Source organism: Scyliorhinus torazame, chromosome 7 (genome assembly GCF_047496885.1).
Source record: "Scyliorhinus torazame isolate Kashiwa2021f chromosome 7, sScyTor2.1, whole genome shotgun sequence".
Classification (NCBI taxonomy): Eukaryota; Metazoa; Chordata; class Chondrichthyes; order Carcharhiniformes; family Scyliorhinidae; genus Scyliorhinus; species Scyliorhinus torazame.
In genome coordinates this window covers 26,685,742-26,706,677 of record NC_092713.1, presented here as the reverse complement: position 1 = coordinate 26,706,677, position 20,936 = coordinate 26,685,742, and the positions used below count along the sequence as shown (strand labels likewise).

The following is a 20,936-nucleotide window of genomic DNA, read 5'->3' as shown; positions in this document are numbered from 1 at the left end:
GGGAATTAAGGAAAGTAAGGATTTGTTCCTGGGCGGAGGGGTGGGGGGGGGGGGGGGGAGTGATTTGCGAACCGACAGGAATTGGGAGAAAAGTATGGGTTGGTGCAGGGGGAAGAGTTTAGATGCATGCAGGTTCAGGACTTTGCAAGGACGGTTTCCCCGACCTTCCCGGTTGCGCCGGTCTCTTCGTCGCTGGAGGCGGTGCTGCCAGCGGGAGAGTTGGAGAGGTTGTTTCGGCGATTTACGGGAGGATCCTGGAGGAGGATAGGGTGTCCTTGGGGGGGGGGGCGGGGGGAGGATTAAGGCGAAGTGAGTGGAAGAGCTTGGGGGCCAATGGATGAGGGACTGTGGTGTGAAGTGCTGCGGAGGGTTAAGGCCTCGTTCTTGTGTGTGAGGTCGGGGCTGATACAGCTGAAAGTAGTACATAGGGTGCACCTCACAAAGTCTAGGCTGAACCGGCTGTTTGAGGGGGTGGAGGATGTCTGTGAGCGGTGTGGGAGGGCCCCTTGAACCATGTGCATATGGTTTGGTCCTGACCGAAGCTGGTTAGGTTTTGTAGGAAGGTATTCAGCACAATCTCGGGTGTTTTCCATATGGATGTGGAGCCTGATTCCCTAAAAGCCATATTCGGGGTGTCTGACCAGCCCGAATTGCAGGCGGGAGCAGATGTTTTGGCCTTCGCCTCACTGATCGTTCATAGGTGGGTCTTGTTGGGGTGGAGCTCTGCTTCTCCACCCCGTGCCTCGGTGTAGCGGCGGGACCTACTGGAGCTTTTGACCCTGGGGAAGGTGACGTTCAAAAGGGGGGGGATGACGAAGGAGGTGTTCTACAATTATTGGGGTTTGCTCGTCATGCACTTTCAGGAGTTGGTTACCATTGACAGTTGAGGAGGGGGAGACATATGTCGACAGCCCTCTGTCTGTTCCACCCGACCTACTCTGTCTGCGTGAGAAGTAAAATGGGGGATTTTGTAAGCAGGTCACTTTTGTTGTGTATTCACGTTTGTTGCTAGTTGGCACAAAGTTACTTTGAATTTGATTTTTCTAATAAAGCTCATGTTTGTTTTGTACTTTTTGTGGTCTGCAAGCCTGTACTTTAAAAATACCGCAAAGAAACTGGCGATGAGGTGTTCGATCCACACTGCAAACACCCGAAAAAGAAATCCAATGGAGTAAGAAAAATCATCTAAATCCAAAAAAGATTAAAGAGTTTAAAAACATGACTACACCATGCTGGCATAGCTGCCAATGGAAGGGTGCCGAATAATAGCAGCAACCATCGAAGGAACCAAAATTTAAACAAAGGTCTTGGTGAAAACAGCATCAAAAGAAGCTTGCCACATGCTCTGCCTCAAAGTTCGGGAACAGCGCTCCCTCGATGAGTAGCAAGTAAGGTAACAACAACCCTGCAACTATTAATTGAGAGCTAGAGGAATTTTGCAACACACTCGGAAAGAAACAGGCTGAACTCGGGGTTACCTTGTTTGAAAGGGAAAAGAAAAATCGAGGCAATGTCAAAAACTTTGTGGCCCAGGATGTTGCCTGGGATGGAACGTTTTTGCTGTGAGGAGTGACCGGCTAGGCCGGTCCATGGAGCAGAGGAGGCTAAGCAGATATCTAATAAGAGGTGTACGAGAGGCATAGCTAGGGTAAATCGTAAGAATCTTCATCCCATGGTAGAGGTTAGAGGACATCGGTTTTAAGGTGAGATGGTTTAGAGGGGGACCTGAGGAAACATTTTTTCACCCAGAGTGTGGTGGAAATATGGAACACACTGCCTAAGAGAGTGGTGAAGGCAGATACTCTCACCACATTTAAGAAGTATCTGGACGAGCACCTAAATTGCCATGGTAGAGGCGGTTATGGACCAAGTGCTGGTAAATGGGATCTGTGTAGATTGGTATTTGATGGTCGGCATAGACATGGTGGGCCATGTCTGTGCTGTATGACTCTATGCCCTTTTGCTTACGCAAGCCTTCCCATAGTAAGAATGGTGAGGATTTTTGGCATTGTGGGACTGTATGATGAAAGCACTGAGCACTGGAGCTCATACATTGAAAGATTCAAATACTGGTGAAAAAATTGCGACGGACATAGTCCCGAACTTCCTGAGCACGATTTTGGGGGGGGGGGGAGAGGAATCGTCCTGCTAAATCTGATGCAACCAGAATGACCAGGTTCGAAAACCTATTGTGAAATAGTGGAGATATTGAAGGGCCACTTCTCACCTAAACCTTTGGTCATGGCCGAGAGGTTCAGGTTCCACAAAAGCGACCAGATCAAAGGTGAATCAATCACACAATTAATAGCTACTTTGAAGAAATGAGTTGAATTCTGTGAATTTGGAGATGCCTGAAGACACCATTAGAGACAGAATTGTGTGTGGGTTAAGAAGTGAAGAAATCCAAAAAAGGCTGTTAGGAGAAAGCAACTTAGAGCTAAAGAAGAATTTAGAAGTCGCGATCGCTACGGAACAAAGAAACAAAGGAACCGCAATAATTAAGCTCGAGCACAAAATACATGTCGACTGAGACCCGAACACAGACGTGGGTTCGAAATTGCCATCAATGTCCACAAAATGGGCTCACAGCAACTGATTGCTGGAGTAAGATTACAAGGATAATGGTAAAAAGGGACACATCGAATTTCCATGTCGGAGAAGTTTCAAACCAGAATTATAAAAAGCAAGGGCAAAATAAACATCAAATCAAGGGAAAAGTATCCATGTGATAGTCACAGTCAGATGACGAACTGTCATTGAATGGACTGGTCATTACTGGTGTAACCAACCGGTATTGGGTCACTCCTTCACTGGACGAACAACCGGTGAAAACGGAGGTGGACACTGGCGCAGTCATCATCGTTGGTCCCAGAAACTATGACATGTCGCCTTGAAACCCTCCATACTCAACATATCGGGGAAGTGGTTCCGTTGAAGGGCTGCATCGATGTAAATGGACAGACTGCAGCCTGCCCCTGCACGTTGTTCAAGGTAACTATCCAGCCATAATGGGGAGAACCTGGCTGGAGAGAATCAAGCTAAACTGGGCTGAGGTGAATCTCATGTCGGAGTCTGGGGCATGTCTACCGAAGATTCTAAAGAAAAATGCTATTGTCTTTAATGGCGAGCTGGGAAGCATGAAAGAGATCTCTGTCAAGCTAAAGATTAAGGACGAAAGGCAAGCACGATGCTTAAAGGCTAGTCAGTGCCGTAGCCGTATGCTATCAGATCTAATGTCAAATCAGATCTAATAGATTGGGCAATGCCATTGTATCCGTGATGAAGAAAGGTGGTTCAGTTATGCATATTTTAAAGTCACTATCAATCCAGTAAAGTGTGCAGAGCAAGACCCTCTTACTTTAATTGATCATTTATTTGCTGGGCTGGCTGGAGGCCAGCATTTCAGTAAAGTTGGCCTCTGGCAAGCTCAGTTCCAGGTAAATGTGATTTCAGATTCGCAACAGTATTTGATAATTGAGAGATACAGGGCAGTGCAGATATAAAAGACTCCCATTTGATAACCCGTCTGCACCTGCATTATTCCAGCGTGCCATGGATCAAATTCTAAGCGGACTGGAAGAAGCCCAGTGCTACTTAGACGATATCTTAGTGACTGGAAAGATGCTGCACTCCAGAGACTATGGAACACAGAGTACAGAAGATTAAATGTGAATTATTCAAATCATCTTCTGAATATCTGGGGCACTTAATAGGTGCAAAGGGACTGCCCAAATTAGCTTCAACAGTAAAATCCATCACTGAGGCACCTGCGCCTCAAACGTAAATAAATCGTTTTTGGGCTTATTAACGTATTATGGATGGTCTGTCCCTAATCTGGCAACTATTCTCAAGCCTTTATACAACCTTTTTGGCCGTAATCTAATGTAAAAAATTCAAGTGTCATTTTGGGCGCGATTGCTGGGATGTGCCGAAAATGAGCCCCTATGACCATCTCGCCATTCCTGGCTCGCTCGCCATTGATTCACCAGACTTGCGCCCTAATTGCTCACCGCTAGCAAGAGGGAGCTGCTTTTAAACACTCCCTCACCACTCACTCCAGTCAGCAAAGAAGAATGGCCGCACGCAGACCAGCCCTTCGCCTCACCAATACCGACCTGGACAGGCTGTCAGACGCGGTGGATGCAAGACTGACCCCTGTTCCCCTAGGGGGTTGGAGGTCCGCTTTGCGGCCAGCCATGCCGCCTGGGAGGCAGTGGCAGCTGCAGTGAGTGCGGGCAGCTTGTACAGGAAGATTGCCATCGAGCGTCGGAAGAAACCAACGAGCAAGAGACCACCTCTGAGCAGAGCTCCGAGGTGACCACCGTCGATAAGTCACAGCTGTCACCTGCATCTTCCACCAGCGCAGAGACACACACCTTGGTGGGCGACATTAGTGGACAGGCTTGATGTTCCTGACTCCACCCGCACATCAGGTGGAGGCAGGAACATCAAGAGGAGTCAGCAGTCGAAGGTCTGCAGGACCCCCAGGACTCAGCTGAGTCCCAGTCAAATGCCGAGCCTCTGGACCAGGCTATCCCGGTACTGATGCGGAGGCGAGGGTATGGCCGTGAGATTCAGAGGGGGACGTCAGTGACACTCCAGCAAGTTCATAGGCAATTGGAGGAGTACAAAAGTCTTCAGACGCAGGAGATGATGACATGCACTGCGTGGCACCGAGGCCAACACTGCTAGGGTGGCAACTGCAGTGGAAAGCCTGCTGCACAATGTCCGTGACAGTGGCATCCAAGGTGTGGCTCCGTCTGTGCCAAACATGGCTGAGCGCCTTGACAGCATATCCCAGTCTCTGAGGGACGTGTCCCTGACACAGGTGGACATTGCCGAGGTGCTGCAGAGCCTGTCCCAGTCACTGAGGACCATTGCTGAGGGTGTTGAGACAATGGGGAACTGCCAGGACGGGCAGAACCAGATGACTCCGAGGTCTTTGGAGCTCACTCCATGACCTTACAGTAACTGTCAGGGAGGAGGAAGCACTGGAATCCAACCCGGGGCCTGCCATCATGGAGACGGCAGCAATCTCCAGTTCTCCTGAATCTCTACCGCCGCCCCCCCGACACTGGTGCATCTCAAGGGCAGCGGGCAGAATAGGATGGCACAGCGATGCCAGTGACATGGGCAAGCCACTCAGGGCTCCAGACCTTCAGAGGATGGCCATCAAAGGCCACAGGGCGTGGAAAACAGTAAGTTGCCTCCATCTTGGTGCATCCAGGGAACACACCTAGACGTAGCACTAGGCCACGTAAGATGAAGACGTCTGGGGGGCACGGAGGTGATCATTATCTGTAGCTAGGGAAATTGAAATGTCTATTGTGTGCACTTATAAAACATGTTACACCTGATACATGTGAGGCGCCTGTCATGTTAATCTTCACAACGGGCCTGCCTGGCAAAGTACTGGCAAGAAACAATACCACCAGTGCGAAGTGGATACCTATCATTGTCTTGGCACTGACGGGATCGGTCTCCTACACCGTTCAAACTCTGGACAATGTTGTGTGGAGAAGACACGCTGACCAACTTTTAGCAGTTAGAACAAGTCTTCTAGAAACTAAGGGACCGCAACAAATTGCCAAGTGAAGACCTGTTCACACCTGAGAACCTGACAATACCTGAAACAACAGTGGAACGTCAGTTCAGGACATTTCAACACCACATCACTCCCCAAATCCCATATGACTCTGGTTGAAAACTACGGACAACTTCCAAACTCAACCAAAAACAACAGAGGTTTCAGTCAGCATGAAAAAGCAGATGCCTGAGGTTCACTGACAACTATACAGGAATCAACGTCCTCTGAAACATCCAAATTATTGACTTGTGTTTATTAATTGTTCTTATTGCACATTTTGATAACATTATACTATGGTTTCATTGCAGGAACCTCTGATGTAAAGTGGGGAGGAAAGTCCCTTTGCATATTCATGTTTGTCCCTAGTTGGAGGTCACAGTTTGATCACATGATTTATTGATGACTTCATCGGCAGTGTGGGCAGGCTAATAGTCAGGCTATTGTAGCAGCCTGTGAGAAAACACCTTTCTAATAAAGCTCTTGTTTGTTTTGTACCTTTGTGGTCTCCAAGCCTGTACTTTAAAATCATCATAGCTTGGCCACAGGAGTGTGTCCAAATGGGAAGGGCTGGAAGACAGTGGGGAAAGGGTTATATTGGCACAGGCATTCTGCACTCCTGCCTCCTCGGATGGGATCACGTAACTTGGTGTAGGCCATGGTTGAACAGAGGATCTTTCTGCGCTTTAATTGTTGTGTCATTGCATCATAATGATGGAACCCAATTTTTAAAAAATATATATATTTATTAAAGTTTTTTAACACAATTTTTCACCCTTACAAACAATAACCCCCCCCCCCCCCCCCGTAACAAAATAGCAAGAAATCGCACATTGCAAGATATATACATGGTAAAACTATATGTTACATAGCTTTGTACACTGGCTCTCTCCCGCACGTGCCAGTTTCCCAAATCCTTCATGTTTTCTCTTGCTCATCCACCCCCCCCAGGCAAGCCCCCCTTCCCCCCCCCCCCCCCCCCGGGTTGCTGCTGCTGCTGACCGACCTTCCTCTAATGCTCCGCGAGATAGTCTAGGAACGGTTGCCACCACCTGTAGAACCCCTGCGCAAACCCTCTCAAGGCAAACCTTATCCTCTCCAGCTTAATGAACCCAGCCATGTCGTTTATCCAGGCCTCCACGCTGGAGGGCTTCACCTTCTTCCACATTAGCAAGATCCTCCGCTGGGCTACTAGGGACGCAAAGGCCAGAATGCCGGCCTCTTTCACCTCCTGCACTCCCGGCTCGTCCAGTACTCCAAATATTGCTAGCCCCCAGCTTGGCTTGACCCGGACTTTCACCACCTGAGATATTGCTCCCGCCACTCCCCTCCAGAACCCCTCCAGTGCCGGGCATGACCAAAACATATGGACATAGTTCTCTGGACTCCCTGAGCACCTTCCACATCTGTCCTCTACCCCAAAGAATCTACTCAACCTCACCCCTGTCAAGTGCGCTCTGTGAACCACCTTAAATTGTATCAGGCTGAGCCTGGCACACTAGGAGGAGGAATTAACCCTACCTCGGGCATCAGCCCATAACCCCTCCTCAATCTCCTCCCCCAGCTCCTCCTCCTATTTACCCTTCAGCTCCTCTACCAGCGCTTCCCCCTCTTCTTTCATCTCCTGGTATATTGCCGACACCTTGCCCTCCCCGACCCATACACCCGAGATCACCCTGTCTTGAATTTCTTGTGCCGGGAGCAATGGGAATTCCCTCACCTGTCGCCTCACAAACGCCCAAACCTGCATCTATCTAAAAGCATTTCCCGGGAGTATCTCAAACTTCTCCTCCAGTGCCCCTAGGCTCGCAAACGTCCCATCAATGAACAGGTCCCCCATTCTTCTAATCCCCGCCCGATGCCAGCTCTGAAACCCCCCGTCCATCTTCCCCGGGACAAACCGGTGGTTACCCCTGATCGGGGACTACACCGAGGCTCCCATTGCACCCCTGTACCGTCTCCACTGGCCCCAGATCCTTAGCGTTGCCGCCACCACCGGGGCTCGTGGTATACTTTGACGGCGGGAGCGGCAGCGGTGCCGTCACCAACGCCCCCAGGCTTGTTCCTTTACAGGACGCCATCTCCATGCCGCCCCCTCTCCCTCCATCACCCACTTGCGGATCATCGCCACATTTGCTGCCCAGTAGTAGCTCCCTAGGTTTGGCAGCGCCAACCCTCCTCGGTCCCTACTGCATTCCAGAAACCCTCTCCTTACCCTCGGGGTCCTATTCGCCCACACAAACCCCATAATACTCCTACCTACTCTCTTAAAAAAGGCCTTGGTGATCACGATGGGAAGGCACTGAAACACAAACAGAAACCTCGGAAGGACCACCATTTTGACTGACTGCACTCTACCCGCTAGCGAGAGCGGTAACATGTCCCATCTTTTGAAGTCCTCCTCCATCTGCTCCACCAACCTCGTCAGATTCAGTTTATGTAGGGCCCCCCAACTCCTAGCTATCTGGATCCCCGGGTACCGAAAGCTCCCCTCCGCCCTCCTCAGCGGTAGATCCCCTATCCACCTTTCTTGGTCCCCTGCCTGTACTACAAAAAGCTCACTCTTCCCTAACATTGAGCTTATAGCCCGAAAAATCCCCAAACTCCCTTAGAGTCTGCATGACCTCCACCATCCACTCCACTGGATCCGCCACATACAGCAACAGGTCATCCACATAAAGCGACACCCGATGCTCTTCTCCCCCTCGAACCACCCCCTCCATTTCCTAGACTCCCTCAATGACATGACCAAGGGTTCGATCGCCAATGCAAACAACAGGGGGCAACCCTGCCTCGTCCCTCGGTACAGCCGAAAGTACTCCGACCTCCGCTGGTTCGTCACTACACTCGCCATCGAGGCTCTGTAAAGGAGCTTAACCCAACTGATAAACCCTCCCCCGTACCTACGCAGCACTTCCCAGAGGTACTCCCACTCTACTCGGTCAAAGGCCTTCTCCACGTCCATAGCTGCCACTATCTCCGCCTCTCCCTCCTCCGATGGCATCATTATCACGTTTAAGAGCCGCCGCACATTGGTGTTTAGTTGCCTGCCCTTTACAAATCCCGTCTGGTCCTCGTGGATCACCCCCGGGACACGGTCCTCGTGGATCACCCCCGGGACACTGTCCTCGATCCTCGTAGCCAGCACTTTTGCCAGCAACTTAGCATCCACGTTGAGGAGCGAGATCGGCATGTACGATCCACATTGCAGTGGGTCCTTGTCCCGCTTTAGGATCAAAGAAATCGTCGCCTCCGAAATTGTCGGGGGTAGGGTCCCTTCCTCTCTTGCCTCATTAAAGGTCCTCACTAGTAGCGGGGCCAACAGATCTACGTACTTCCTGTAGAACTCCACCGGGAACCCGTCCGGTCCCGGGGCCTTCCCCGCCTGCATGCTCCCCAAACCCTTGCTCAGCTCCTCCAACTGAATTGGTGCCCCCAAACCAGCCACCTCTTGCTCCTCCACCCTCGGGAATCTCAGTTGGTCTAGGAATCGTCTCATCCCCTGTTCCCCCGCTGGGGGCTGGGATCTGTACAGCTCCTCATAGAAGGCCTTGAATACCTCATTTATTTTCGTCGCACTCCGCACCGTGGCTCCCCTTCCATCCTTGACTCCCCCTATTTCCCTCGCTGCCATCCTCTTACGGAGCTGGTGTGCCAGCATCCGACTCGCCCCCTGCGCCTTCCTCCATTGTGCCTCTGCCTTCCCTGTGGTCAACAGATCAAACTCCGTCTGGAGACGTCGTCTTTCCCCAGGTAATCCCTCCTCAGGGGCCTCTGCGTATCTCCTGTCCACTCTTAAAATCTTAAAATCTCCCTCACTAACCTCTCCCTTTCCATGCCCTCTGCCTTCGCCCTGTGAGCCCTGATGGAGATTAGCTCTCCCCTGATCACCGCCTTCAACGCCTCCCATACCACCCCCACCAGCACCTCCCCGTTGTCGTTGGCCTCCAAGTACCTTTCGATGCACCCCTTCACCTTCCCACACACCACCTCATCTGCCAGCAGTCCCACATCCAGCCGCCACAGCGGGCGTTGGTCCCTCTCCTCTCCCAGCTCCAGTTCCACCCAGTGCGGGGCATGGTCCGGAACGGCTATGGCCGAATACTCAGTTCCCTCCACTTTCGGGATGAGCGCCCTGCCCAGGACAAAAAATCTATCCGGGAGTAGGCTTTGTGCACGTGGGAGAAAAAAGAAAATTCCCTGGCCTGCGGCCTGGCAAACCTCCACGGGTCCACCCCCCCCCCCATTGATCCATAAACCCCCTAAGCACCCTGGCCGCCGCCGGCCTCTTTCCAGTCCTCGATCTGGAACGGACCAGTGCTGGGTCCAACACCGTATTGAAGTCCCCACCCATTATCAGGCCTCCTACCTCCAGGTCCGGAATGCGCCCCAACATGCGCTTCATGAATCCAGCAGCATCCCAGTCTGGGGCGGAGACATTTACCAACACCACCCACGTCCCCTGCAACTTACCGCTCACCATCACATATCGCCCTCCGTTATCCACTACGATATTCTTGGCCTCAAATGACACCCGATTCCCCACCAATATTGCCACCCCTCTATTCTTCGCGTCCAGCCCCGAATGGAATACCTGTCCTACCCATCCCTTTCTTAACCTGACCTGGTCCGCCACCTTCAGATGTATCTCTTGAAGCATGACCACGTCTGCCTTCAGTCCCTTTAAGTGCGCGAACACTCGGGCCCTCTTCACCGGCCCGTTCAGGCCCCTCACGTTCCACGTTATCAGCCGGATTGGAGGGGCTCTCACCCCCCCCCCCCCCCCCCCCCCCCCCCGCCGACTAGCCATCTCCTTTTCTAGGCCAGTCCCGTGTCCGCGCCGCCCTCACCCTCCAGTCCCCTAGCCGGGAGACCCCCGCCCCGACCACCTCTTCTGTGTCCCATTCCTTTTCGGCCAGTGCAGCAGCAACCCTTTCCCCCCCCCCCCTTCCCTCCCCCCCCGCTAGACCCGTGTCTAGCTTTTTTGCTCCCCCATATCACTCCCGTAAGTCAGCTGACACCTGCTGACCCCGGCTTCCCCCGCCGTCCCATTGACCTCCCCGTGTGGGAGTCTCCCAATCAGAGTGCGTTCCTCCATTCCCCTTTCCGCCTTTCTTCCCTAGCGCGGGAAAAACCCCGCGCTTTCCTAAGCCTACCCCGCCCCCTCTGGCGAAGCTCCTGTCGCGGCCTTGTCTCTCTCCCCCAGCCCATGTAACATTTCCTGCTCGTGATTGACACCCTATATACAACAACCATCAAACATCAAACATCCCCCCCACCCTCACAAACCCTCAGTTTGAGTCCAACTTTTCGGTTTGAATGAAGATCCACGCCTCTTCAGGCGTTTCAAAATAATGGTGTTGATCCTTGTGCGTGACCCATAGTCGCGCTGGCTGCAGCATTCCAAATCTCACTCCTTTCCGGTGCAACACCGCCTTGGCCCGGTTGAAACCCGCTCTCCTCTTTGCAACCTCCGTGCTCCAGTCCGGGTATATTCGGATCTCTGCATTGTCCCACTTGCTGCTCCGCTCCTTCTTGGCCCATTTCAGGACCCTCTCTCTGTCCGTGAAACGGTGAAATCTCACCACCATCGCCCTTGGCGGCTCGTTTGCCTTGGGCCTCCTTGCCAGCACCCGGTGTGCCCCATCCAGCTCCTGCGGCCTCGAAGGGGCCTCCGCGCCCATCATCGTCTCAAGCATCGTGCTCGCGTATGCCCCGGCATCGGCCCCCTCCACTCCTTCAGGGAGACCCAGGATCCGCAGGTTCTTTCTCCTCAACCTGTTCTCCAGGTCTTCGAGTCTTCCCGCCCACCTCTTGTGCAGCGCCTCGTGCTCCTCCACTCTCACCGCCAGGCCCAAGATCTCGTCCTCATTCTCACTGACTCTTTTCTGCACCTCCTGGATCTTTACCTCGTGGGCCTTCTGGGTCATCCCGAGTCCTTCAATTGCTGACAACATAGGCGCCAGCATCTCCTTCCGCAGCTCCTCGAAGCAGCGCTTGATGATCTCCTGCAGCTCCGGCCCACACTCTGCTTTGTCCCCGGCCGCCGCCATTTTGCTTTTTCCCCCTCGCTTCTCCCGCTGCTCCAATGCCGCTTTTTTGGCCGTTTCACTTCTGGTCCGGTCCACAAAAGTTGAAGGGGGACCTCTCTCTTCCCTTCCCCACGGGTTGTCTTCAAAAAAATTTCCGTTGGGGCTCCTCTAAAGAGCCCGAAAGTCCGTGATAGCGGGAGCTGCCGAATCGTGCGGCTTAGCTCCGCATAGCCGCCACCGGAAGTCTGGAACCCAATTTGAACAGACCTCTGTTATGCAGCAGCAAAATATATCAATAATATTTACCCAATGTATGCTGTGTTTGGATCAGCTTAAAGATGGTCATTAAAAATGCAATAGAGAATTTTGGTTGGAATGTGGAATTCACTTTATGGGAGTAGTTGAGCTAACTATAACTATGTGAGGTAAAAAGAAATAGAAAGTTGTATTGACGGGGTGAGATGATTGGTGGGAGGAGGGTCCTGTGGCCATTGACGTCCACATGTACATGTGGGCTAAGAGGCCCATTTCTAAGCTGTCAACTCTTGTGTAATGTTCGCACTGAATATTTACAAGCAAATAATACCTGTAAATCTGGCCCTAATTGGAAATCTGCAAAGCACACTGACTGAAGTTGTCTGTTGTCTTCTATTGCACAGGAAGCTGTTGCCCAAGGTATTCAGAAGGAGCATGCCCTCCTGAACGATCAGGAATGCTACTTCTCCTCTCTACCTCGTGAACTGGAAGTCAAGCGGAATCGTATGGCAAAGTTTCTCGATGCTGCCGGGATGAGGCCGGTCATCCCTGAAGGCGGATACTTTATGATTGCAAATATTTCAGTTCTAGGTAAGTGCTTTTCCTCTTCACCCCTCCCCCACTTAAAGCGCTGTTGATTAACGCTTCACAATTGTTGAGCTTTGCTTGGATATTGTGCTGGTGCCAGTAGGGACACATAGCGGTTTTCTTCTATTTCTTGAATGATGCATTAAAGTAACAGAGAAGTTTTGTTATGAATGGAAAATTGGATTAGTCCCATCGTATATTCAAGTCTGACTTTAGACTCAACAAATTAAAGACCTGGTACAGGATAAATGGGCTCACAGTTCTGATTTGAAAGTATTCCAAGAATTTGTGCAGACGACAGATTGTCAGTTGGACGTTTCTGCTGCTTTCTTTTGCTATTGGACTAATCCGAAATGGTGATGAGATCGCTAAAGAAATACCCCTTTATTGGGTAGTTGCCAAATGCTGTAAGACATGAAAACAGAAACTGCCAGGCTAAGGAGTGTTCCAGTCCAGTCGCGAACTAAATCTGGTATTTCCACCCATGTCAACCAAGGTTCTTGGTGGATCTTTGGTGTGGGTAGGTTTGGCAGATGTTAGCTGGAGCAGTGGTTGAATGGCCTTTTGATCTCTAAGCAAGGACAAAGTGCCGGTTCCTACCCCAGCTCTTTGTCATTCTGTCACGCTGGAAAAATGTGTGAAGTTTGGGTGGAACAGGACAATAATCCACATACTGGTGATGTCTCCAATGTGGTTGAATAATCTATTGACACTTGCTGCCACGGTTCACCATTTCGGGAATGAACACACTGGGTGAGCCTTCAGAGAACGTGAGCAGGTGGACAGTAAAGGCAAGAAGGAAGGAAGACTTTTTGGGGGCTCATACTCTACTTTTGGAGCTCTGGAATTGTTTGGTCAATGGGTACATTGTCCTGTACAATGCTGCGTCCCCAAGATCTCAGAAATTTCAAACCTGATCCGAGCTAATAAAATGATCAATTTCTTCTAATCTTTTGCACAATATCCAGATGTGGATCTCCCAAAGGTGGAAGGGAATGTGCCTTATGACAACATTTTTGTGAAGTGGATGCTTAAAAACAAGGTATGGTCAACTTGATTTCAATGATATGCAATAAGTGTTTACATATTGAATATCACAAATGTTAAGGCACAGAAGGAGGACATTTATTATTCCCGTACCAGCCTCCCCGAACAGGTGCCGGAATGTGGCGACTAGGGGCTTTTCACAGTAACTTGATTTGAAGCCTACTTGTGACAATAAGCGATTTTCATTTTTCATTCATTATTATGACAATGTGCATTGTGGTTCTGAATCAGAAGGTTAAGGGTACCAACCCCTCTCCAGAGACTTGAGCACAGAACATGGCTAACACTCTAGCATGCATTACTAAAGGAGCGCTCAACTGGTGAAGGGGCTGTCTTTTTGGGTAAGACATTAAACAGGCCCCATCAGCCCTCTCTCCGGTGGGCATAAAGGAGACCACAGTACAGCATTTCTCATAACTTGGGAATTCTTTAACTGCCTCCACTCTAAAAGGTTTATCTCATCATTTTGTCATTGCTGTATTTCTTGTAGAAGTTGGCTGTCCTGTTTGCATTTACTAACAACGGCGACTACATTTCAACATACTTCATTGACTGTGAAACACTTTGAAAAGCCCTCAGGACATGAAGATGCGCTCTAAATTCTTCTCATTGCACCTCTGATTTGGAATTTCAAGCCATAGAAATGGGATGAATCTTTTGGTTTGATTATTTCTCCACCTCCTGGTGAATCATATGAACACGAGGAGGCCATTCAACCTGATCTGTCTTTCCAATGTGTCTTTCATTTACTTGTCTTTGACCCTTATCCCTTTGGTAGAAATAGGGAAAATGGCACAGGAAAAATGTTGGAAACTATAGTTAAAAACATTATAGCAGGGCTCTTGTGAAAAATTCAAAATAATCAGGCAAAGTCATCATGGTTTTGTGAAAGAGAAATCATGTTTTCCAAAAGTTTCTAGATTCGGGGAAGGTTCCATTAGATTGGAAAATAGCTAATTTAGCTTTTATATAGGGAGGAAGACAGAAAGCAGGAAACAATAGGCCAATATGCTTAACAATGTTAGAAGCAACAAGGTACTTAGATAACTTCAACGTAATCAGGCAGAGTCAAAATGGTTTTGAGGGAAATCCTGTTTAACGGATTTATTGGAGTTCTTTGAAGAAGTAACATGTGCTGTGGATGAAAGGGAACCAGTGTATGTACCGTATTTAGATTTTCGGAAGGCAGTTGATAAGGTGCCGCATCCAAGCCTATTGCAGAAAAGAAAAGCTCATGGCGGATCGAAAATGGGCTTGTTAACTAGAAACCGAGTAAGCACAAATGGATCATTTTCTGGTTGGCAAAATGTAATGTGTGGTCTGCCACAGGGGTCAGTGCTGGGCCCTCAACATTTTACAATTTGTATAAATGACTTGGATCAAGAGGTGAAAGGTATAGGGTGGGATTCTGCAGGAATTGGCGGGGCGGGCAACTCCGGCGGGAAGGAGTGGCGTGAATCACTCCGTCATCAGGCCGCCACAAAGGTGCGGAACCCTCCGCACCTTCAGGGGCTAGGCCGCAGCCGGAATGGTTTGCGCCGTAGGGGTAGAGGCTTGGCGCCACGCCAACCGGCGCCGAAGAGCCTCTGCCGGCCGACGCGAGTTGGCGCATGCGCGGCAGCGCCAGCATGTGCTGGCGTCATCCCCAGCGCATGCGCAGTGGGGATCATCTCCGGGTCGGCCATCGCGGAGTACCACAACGGCCGACGCGGACGAATAGAGTGCCCCCACGGCACAGGCCCGCCTGCGGGTCGGTGGGCCCCGATCGCGGGCCAGACCACCCTGGAGCACCTCCCGGGGCCATGGGGCACCTCCAGCGGGGGCGGGATTCACGCTGCCCCCCGGCGATTCTCCGACCCGGCGGGGGGTCGGGGAATCGCCCCCATGGTTGCTAAATTTGCTGATGACACAAAGATAGTTAGGAAAGTAAGTTGTGAAGAGGACATAAGGAGGCTACAAAGGTATATAGAAAGGTTAAATGAGCAAAGATCTGGCAAATGGAGCATAATGTGGGAAAATGTGATATTGTCCATTTTGGGAGGAAAAATAAGGGCCGGGACTCTCCCCTACCCAGCAGGGTGCGGGGTCCCGGCGGGATGGAGTGGCGTGAACCACTCCGGTGTCGGGCCGCCCCAAAGGTGCGGATTTCTCTGCACCTTCAGGGGCCAAGTCCTCCCCTTGAGGGGCTAGGCCCACGCCGGAGTGGTTGGCTCGCCGCCAGCCGGCGGGAAAGGCCTTTGGCGCCACGCCAGCCGGGGCCGAAAGGACTTCGCCGGTCGGTGGAAGTCCGCGCATGCGCGGGAGCGTCAGCTACTGCTGACGTCATCCCCGCGCATGCGCAGGGGGGGGTCACTTTCGCGGAGGCTATGGCCGAGGCGGAAGGAAAAGAGCGCCCCCATGGCACAGGCCCACCTGCGGATCGGTGGGCCCCAATCACGGGCCAGGCCACTGTGGTGGCACCCCCCGGGGCCCCGCCCAGGACCCCGGAGCCCGCCCGCGCCGCCAGTCCTGCCGGGAAGGTAGGTGGTTTGATTCACGCCGGCGGGCCTGGCATGACAGCAGCGGGACTTTGGCTCACCGCGGGCCGGAGAATCGCCGGGGGGGGGGCCCGCCGACCGGCGCGGCGCGATTCCCGCCCCCGCCAAATTTTCGGTGCCGCAGAATTCGACGGCCGGCGGGGGCGGGATTCACGCCTCCCCCTGCCGATTCTCCGACCCAGCGGGGGGGGTCAAAGAATCCTGCCCAAGATATATTATCTAAATGGTGAATGATTGCAGAGCTCTGAGATGCAGACTGCACCAAGTGCTGCCTTGTTGCATTAGAAGTGCAGCTGGAGTTTGGTGAAAAAAGGAACTGGGTGATCAGTCCCTTTTCTTTCTCTGGTATTTCTGCTCTTTAAAATAAAAGTATAATCTTGGGGAATTTGAAGCATAAGGGGAAAGAGGGACTTTAAGTAACTATTACAGTTCAGAGCATTGAAGGTCAGAGAGAGAAGAGCAGCTGAGCAGAGTAGTGGAAACATTTTTAAAAGAACAGCCCAGCGTACCTTCAATCAATCCAGAGGAGGGCCTCCTGAGGTGATGAAATGGAAGCTGCTGATTGGAGGAGTACAGACGGTGAATATTTATACTACTATTATCGCTTAGAGTTAATAAAGACTTATTTTGTGGTTACAGTTTGTAAGGGCTGTATTAACAAGGACAAGGGAAGAAGGGCCCTAACATACATGATATTTTATTGTACGAGTCCTTTAAAGGTTTAATCCAAAGGGACAAGTTATGGCAGGAAAGCCCAAAGCCGTGGTTTGCTCCTGCTCTGTGGGAAGCTGGCCACATTTCCAGTGCCCAGGACCAGCATGTGTGCAGGAAGTGACTCTAGCTGCAGCTCCTGGAAGTGTGGGTTTCGGAGCTGGAGCGGCGGCTGGGGACACTGTGGAGGATAGTTTATCATGAATAGCATGTATAAAGAGACGTGGTCACACTGCAGGGTAAGGCTTCACAGGCAGGAAGGAAATGGGGGAGCATCAGGCAGGGCAAGATACTAGGCAGGCCCTGCAAACAAATATTTCATAGAATTTACAGTGCAGAAGGAGGCCATTCAGCCCATTGAGTCTGCAATGGCTCTCGGAAAGAGCACCCTACCCAAGATCCATACCTCCACCCTATCTCCATAACCCAGTAACCCCACCCAACACTCAGGGCAATTTTGGACACTAAGGGCAATTTTTAGAATGGCCAATCCACCTAACCTGCACATCTTTGGACTGTGGGAGGAAACCGGAGCACCTGGAGGAAACCCACGCAGACACGGAGAGGATGTGCAGACTCCGCACAGACAGTGACCCAAGCCGGAATCGAACCTGGGACCTTGGAGCTGTGAAGCAATTGTGCTATCCACAATGTTACCGTGCTGCCCTGGATATATGCCGCTGGAGCGGCGGCTGGGGACACTGTGGAGCATAGTGTATCATGGATAGCATGTGTAAAGAGATGTGGTCACACAGCAGGGTAAGGCTTCACAGGAAGGAAGGAAATGGGGGGATATTGTTGAGGGGAATTGTCTCTTGGGGGTGGGGGGGGGTGGGGAGCAGCGACAGCTAATTTCATTGCATCCCAGTTGGCTCTGCTGCACAGAGGAGGAGTAAAGAATGTGGGAATACAATAGTTGTACGGCATTTAATTGTAAGGGGAATAGATGGGTATTTCTGTGGCCGCAAATACGCTTCCAGGCTGTATGTTGCCTCCTTGGTGCTAGGGTCAAGGATGTCTCAGAGAGGCTACAGGACATTCTGGAGGGAAGAGTGTTCAGCCAGTGGTTGTGGTGCACATCGGTACCAATGGCATGGGTAAAAAAGGATGCGATCCTAAAAGCAGAATATAGGGAGTTAGGAAATAATTTGAAAAGTATGACCTCAAAGATAGTGATCTCAGGATTGGTACCAGTGCCATGCTAGTCCGAGTAGAAATCGCAGGATATATTGCATGAATACGTGACTGGAAAGATGGGGCAAGGGGGAGGGTTTCAGATTCCTGGGATATTGAGGCCGGCCTGGGTGTGGGACCAGTACAAACTGGACGGGTTACACCTGAGCAGTATATACCAGTGAGGAGGAAAGATTCTAAGAGAGGGATAAATCTCTGGGGAGATAGTTATGGGGAACAAGGAAATGGCAGAGGAGTTAAACAGATATTTTGCATTAGTCTTTACAGTGGAAGGTATTTTGAACATCCCATTAACACTAAAGAATACGGGGGAAGCACGTAAATACCATCACCATCACTAGAGATAGGGCTAAAGGCAGATAAGTCCCTTGGCCCTGATGACTTGCATCCTAGGACCCTAAAAGAAGTAGCTATAGAGGTAGTGGATGCATTGGGTGTAATTTTCCCAAAATCCATGGATTGGAAAGAGGAACCAGAAGATTGGAAAACTGCCGATGTGACACGCCTATTCAAAATGGGAGGAGGCAAAATGTTGGGTAACTATAGTCTAATATCTATTGTTGGAAAAGTGTTGTAATCCGGTATTGAAGAAGAATAAGGCATATTTGGAAAATCATAATCTAATCGCTCAGATTCAGCATAGCTTCATGAAAGGGAAATAGTGTCTGTTTTACGAGGAATTCCCAACTAGAATGGATAGAGGGGAACCAGTAGATGTGTTGTATTTGGACTTCTAGAAGGCATGCGACAAGGTACCTCGCAAAATAAGTTGTAAGATAAGAGCCTATGGTGTTGGGAGGTAATATATTGGCATGGATAGAAAATTGGCTAATGGGCAGGAACCAGTGAGTAGGGATAAGGGGTTCTTTTTAAGGTTGGCAACCTGTAACCAGTGGGTTCTACAGTGATCAGCACTGGGACCGCAACTGTTTACAATACACATTGATGACTTGGAGAAAGGAAGGGAATATATTGTAGTCAAATTTGCAGATGACACAAAAACAAGTGGAAAGGCAAGTTGCATGCAGGACACATAACCGTTTGCAAAGAGATATTGTTAGCTTAAGTAAGTGGGCAGAAAGTTGGCAAACGGAGTATAATATGCAAAATGTGAAGTTGCTCATTTTGGAAGGAGAACAAAAGCACAGTGTTATGTAAATGGAGAAAAGTTGCAGCACAAAGGGGAAAGGCCAGGAAAGTGGATCTGAGGAATAATGGATCAGCCATGATCATATTGAATGGTGGAGCAGGCTTGAAGGACTGAACTGCCTAATCCCATTCCTATGTCTTATGGTCTTATAGAGGAATCTGGATGTCCTACTACATGAATCAAAAAAAAGGTTTCCTCCGGGTGCTCCGGTTTCCTCCCACAAGTCCCGAAAGACGTGCTGTTAGGTAATTTCAACATTCTAAATTCTCCCTCTGTGTACCCGAACTGGCACCAGAGTGTGGCGACTGGGGGCTTTTCACAGTAACTTCATTGCCGTGTTAATGTAAGCCTACTTGTGACAATAAAAGGTTAATTTTTAAAAAAAGTTTGGTATGCAGGTACAGCAAAACGTAGGAAAGATAATAGAATGTTATCAGTTATTGCGAGGGGAATTGAATATAAAATAAATAAATAATCTTTATTGTCACAAATAGGCTCACATTAGACTGCAATGAAGTTATTGTGAAAAGCCACATTCCGGCGCCTGTTCGGGTACACAGAGGGAGAATTCAGAATTCCCAGCTGGTACGGGAATTGAACCCGCGCTGCTGGCCTTGTTCTGCATCACAAACCAGCTGTCTAGCCCACTGAGCTAAACCAGCTCTCAAGTAACAAGGTTATACTGCAGTTGTACAGGGCATCAATGAGACCACATCTGGAGTACAGTGCAGGGAGTATTGGCGGTCTTCATGTAAGGAAGGATAGAAAAATATATTGGAAGCAGTTCAGAGGAAGCTTACTAGACTAATAGCTGGAATGGGAGGGTTGTTGAGGAAAGGTTGGAAAAGCTGGGATTGTATCCGTATGAGATCCAGAGGGATCTTGACAGGGTAGATGTGGAAAGGATATTTCCTCTTGGGAAGAATCTAGAACTAGGGGTCACGGTCTTAAATGGATGAGCCTTTATTTTTAAACAAAGATTAGAAGTTTTTTTTTTCTCTGAGGGTAGTGAATATTCCTCAAAAGGCAGTAGAAACAGAGGCTGGAATTCACCAGCAGTTGCAATTCGCTTTTCCTGCCAGAAGCACTCCCCCACCCATGGGTTTCCTGACGGCCATGAGTTGGCTTTTAGGGAAATCCCATTGACGAGCGTCAGGAGTGGAGAATCACGCCACCAGCGAACTAGATAGATTCTGGATAAGCATGGGGATGAAAGGTTATTTGGGGTAGGTAGGAATGTAGAGTTGAGGTTACGATCAGATCAGCCATGATCTATTGAATAGCAGAGCAGACTGGAGGGGCCTATTCCTACTCCTCCTAATACATAGGCTCAGTAGCCTCCCTCAACAAAAATGTATTTATCTGGGTCTTGAAAATTTCAATTGACCCCCTGTATACCCAGATTTCTTGCAAGAGAATTCCTAGATTTTCACTAGCCTTTGCGCGGAAAAGGTAATTCTTGATTTCACTCCTGAATGGCCCACCTTTAATTTTAGACCCTCTCGGCGGCATGGTGGTGCAGTGGTTAGCATTGCTGACTTACTGGGTTCGATCCAGGTCCCGGGATCACTGTCCGAATGGAGTTTGCACATTCTCCCTGTGTTTGCGTGGGCCTTACCCCCACGACCCAAAGATGTGCAGGATAGGTGGATTGGCCACACTAAATTACCCCTTAATCGGGAAATAAATAATTGGGTACTCTAAATTTAAGAAACATTAAGCCCTGATATCCTTCTGGTGAATATGCAACATATCATCTCCGAAGTCAGTAAACCCTTTCTGGAACTCAAAATCGAACGCAGTATTCCAGATGTGGACTGGCCAAGTGTCTATACAAC

General features: G+C 50.1%; 1 protein-coding gene across 1 annotated transcript in view; it reads left to right on the top strand.

The window, feature by feature from the left end:
• LOC140426100 (kynurenine--oxoglutarate transaminase 3-like) overlaps nucleotides 1-20,936 on the top strand; it is a 102,398-nt gene that overhangs the window by 69,026 nt on the left and 12,436 nt on the right. Inside the window, exons 11-12 of the mRNA XM_072510455.1 lie at nucleotides 12,276-12,462; nucleotides 13,428-13,501. Of these exons, the coding sequence (XP_072366556.1) occupies nucleotides 12,276-12,462; nucleotides 13,428-13,501 (261 nt within the window). The remainder of the gene's footprint in view (nucleotides 1-12,275; nucleotides 12,463-13,427; nucleotides 13,502-20,936) is intronic.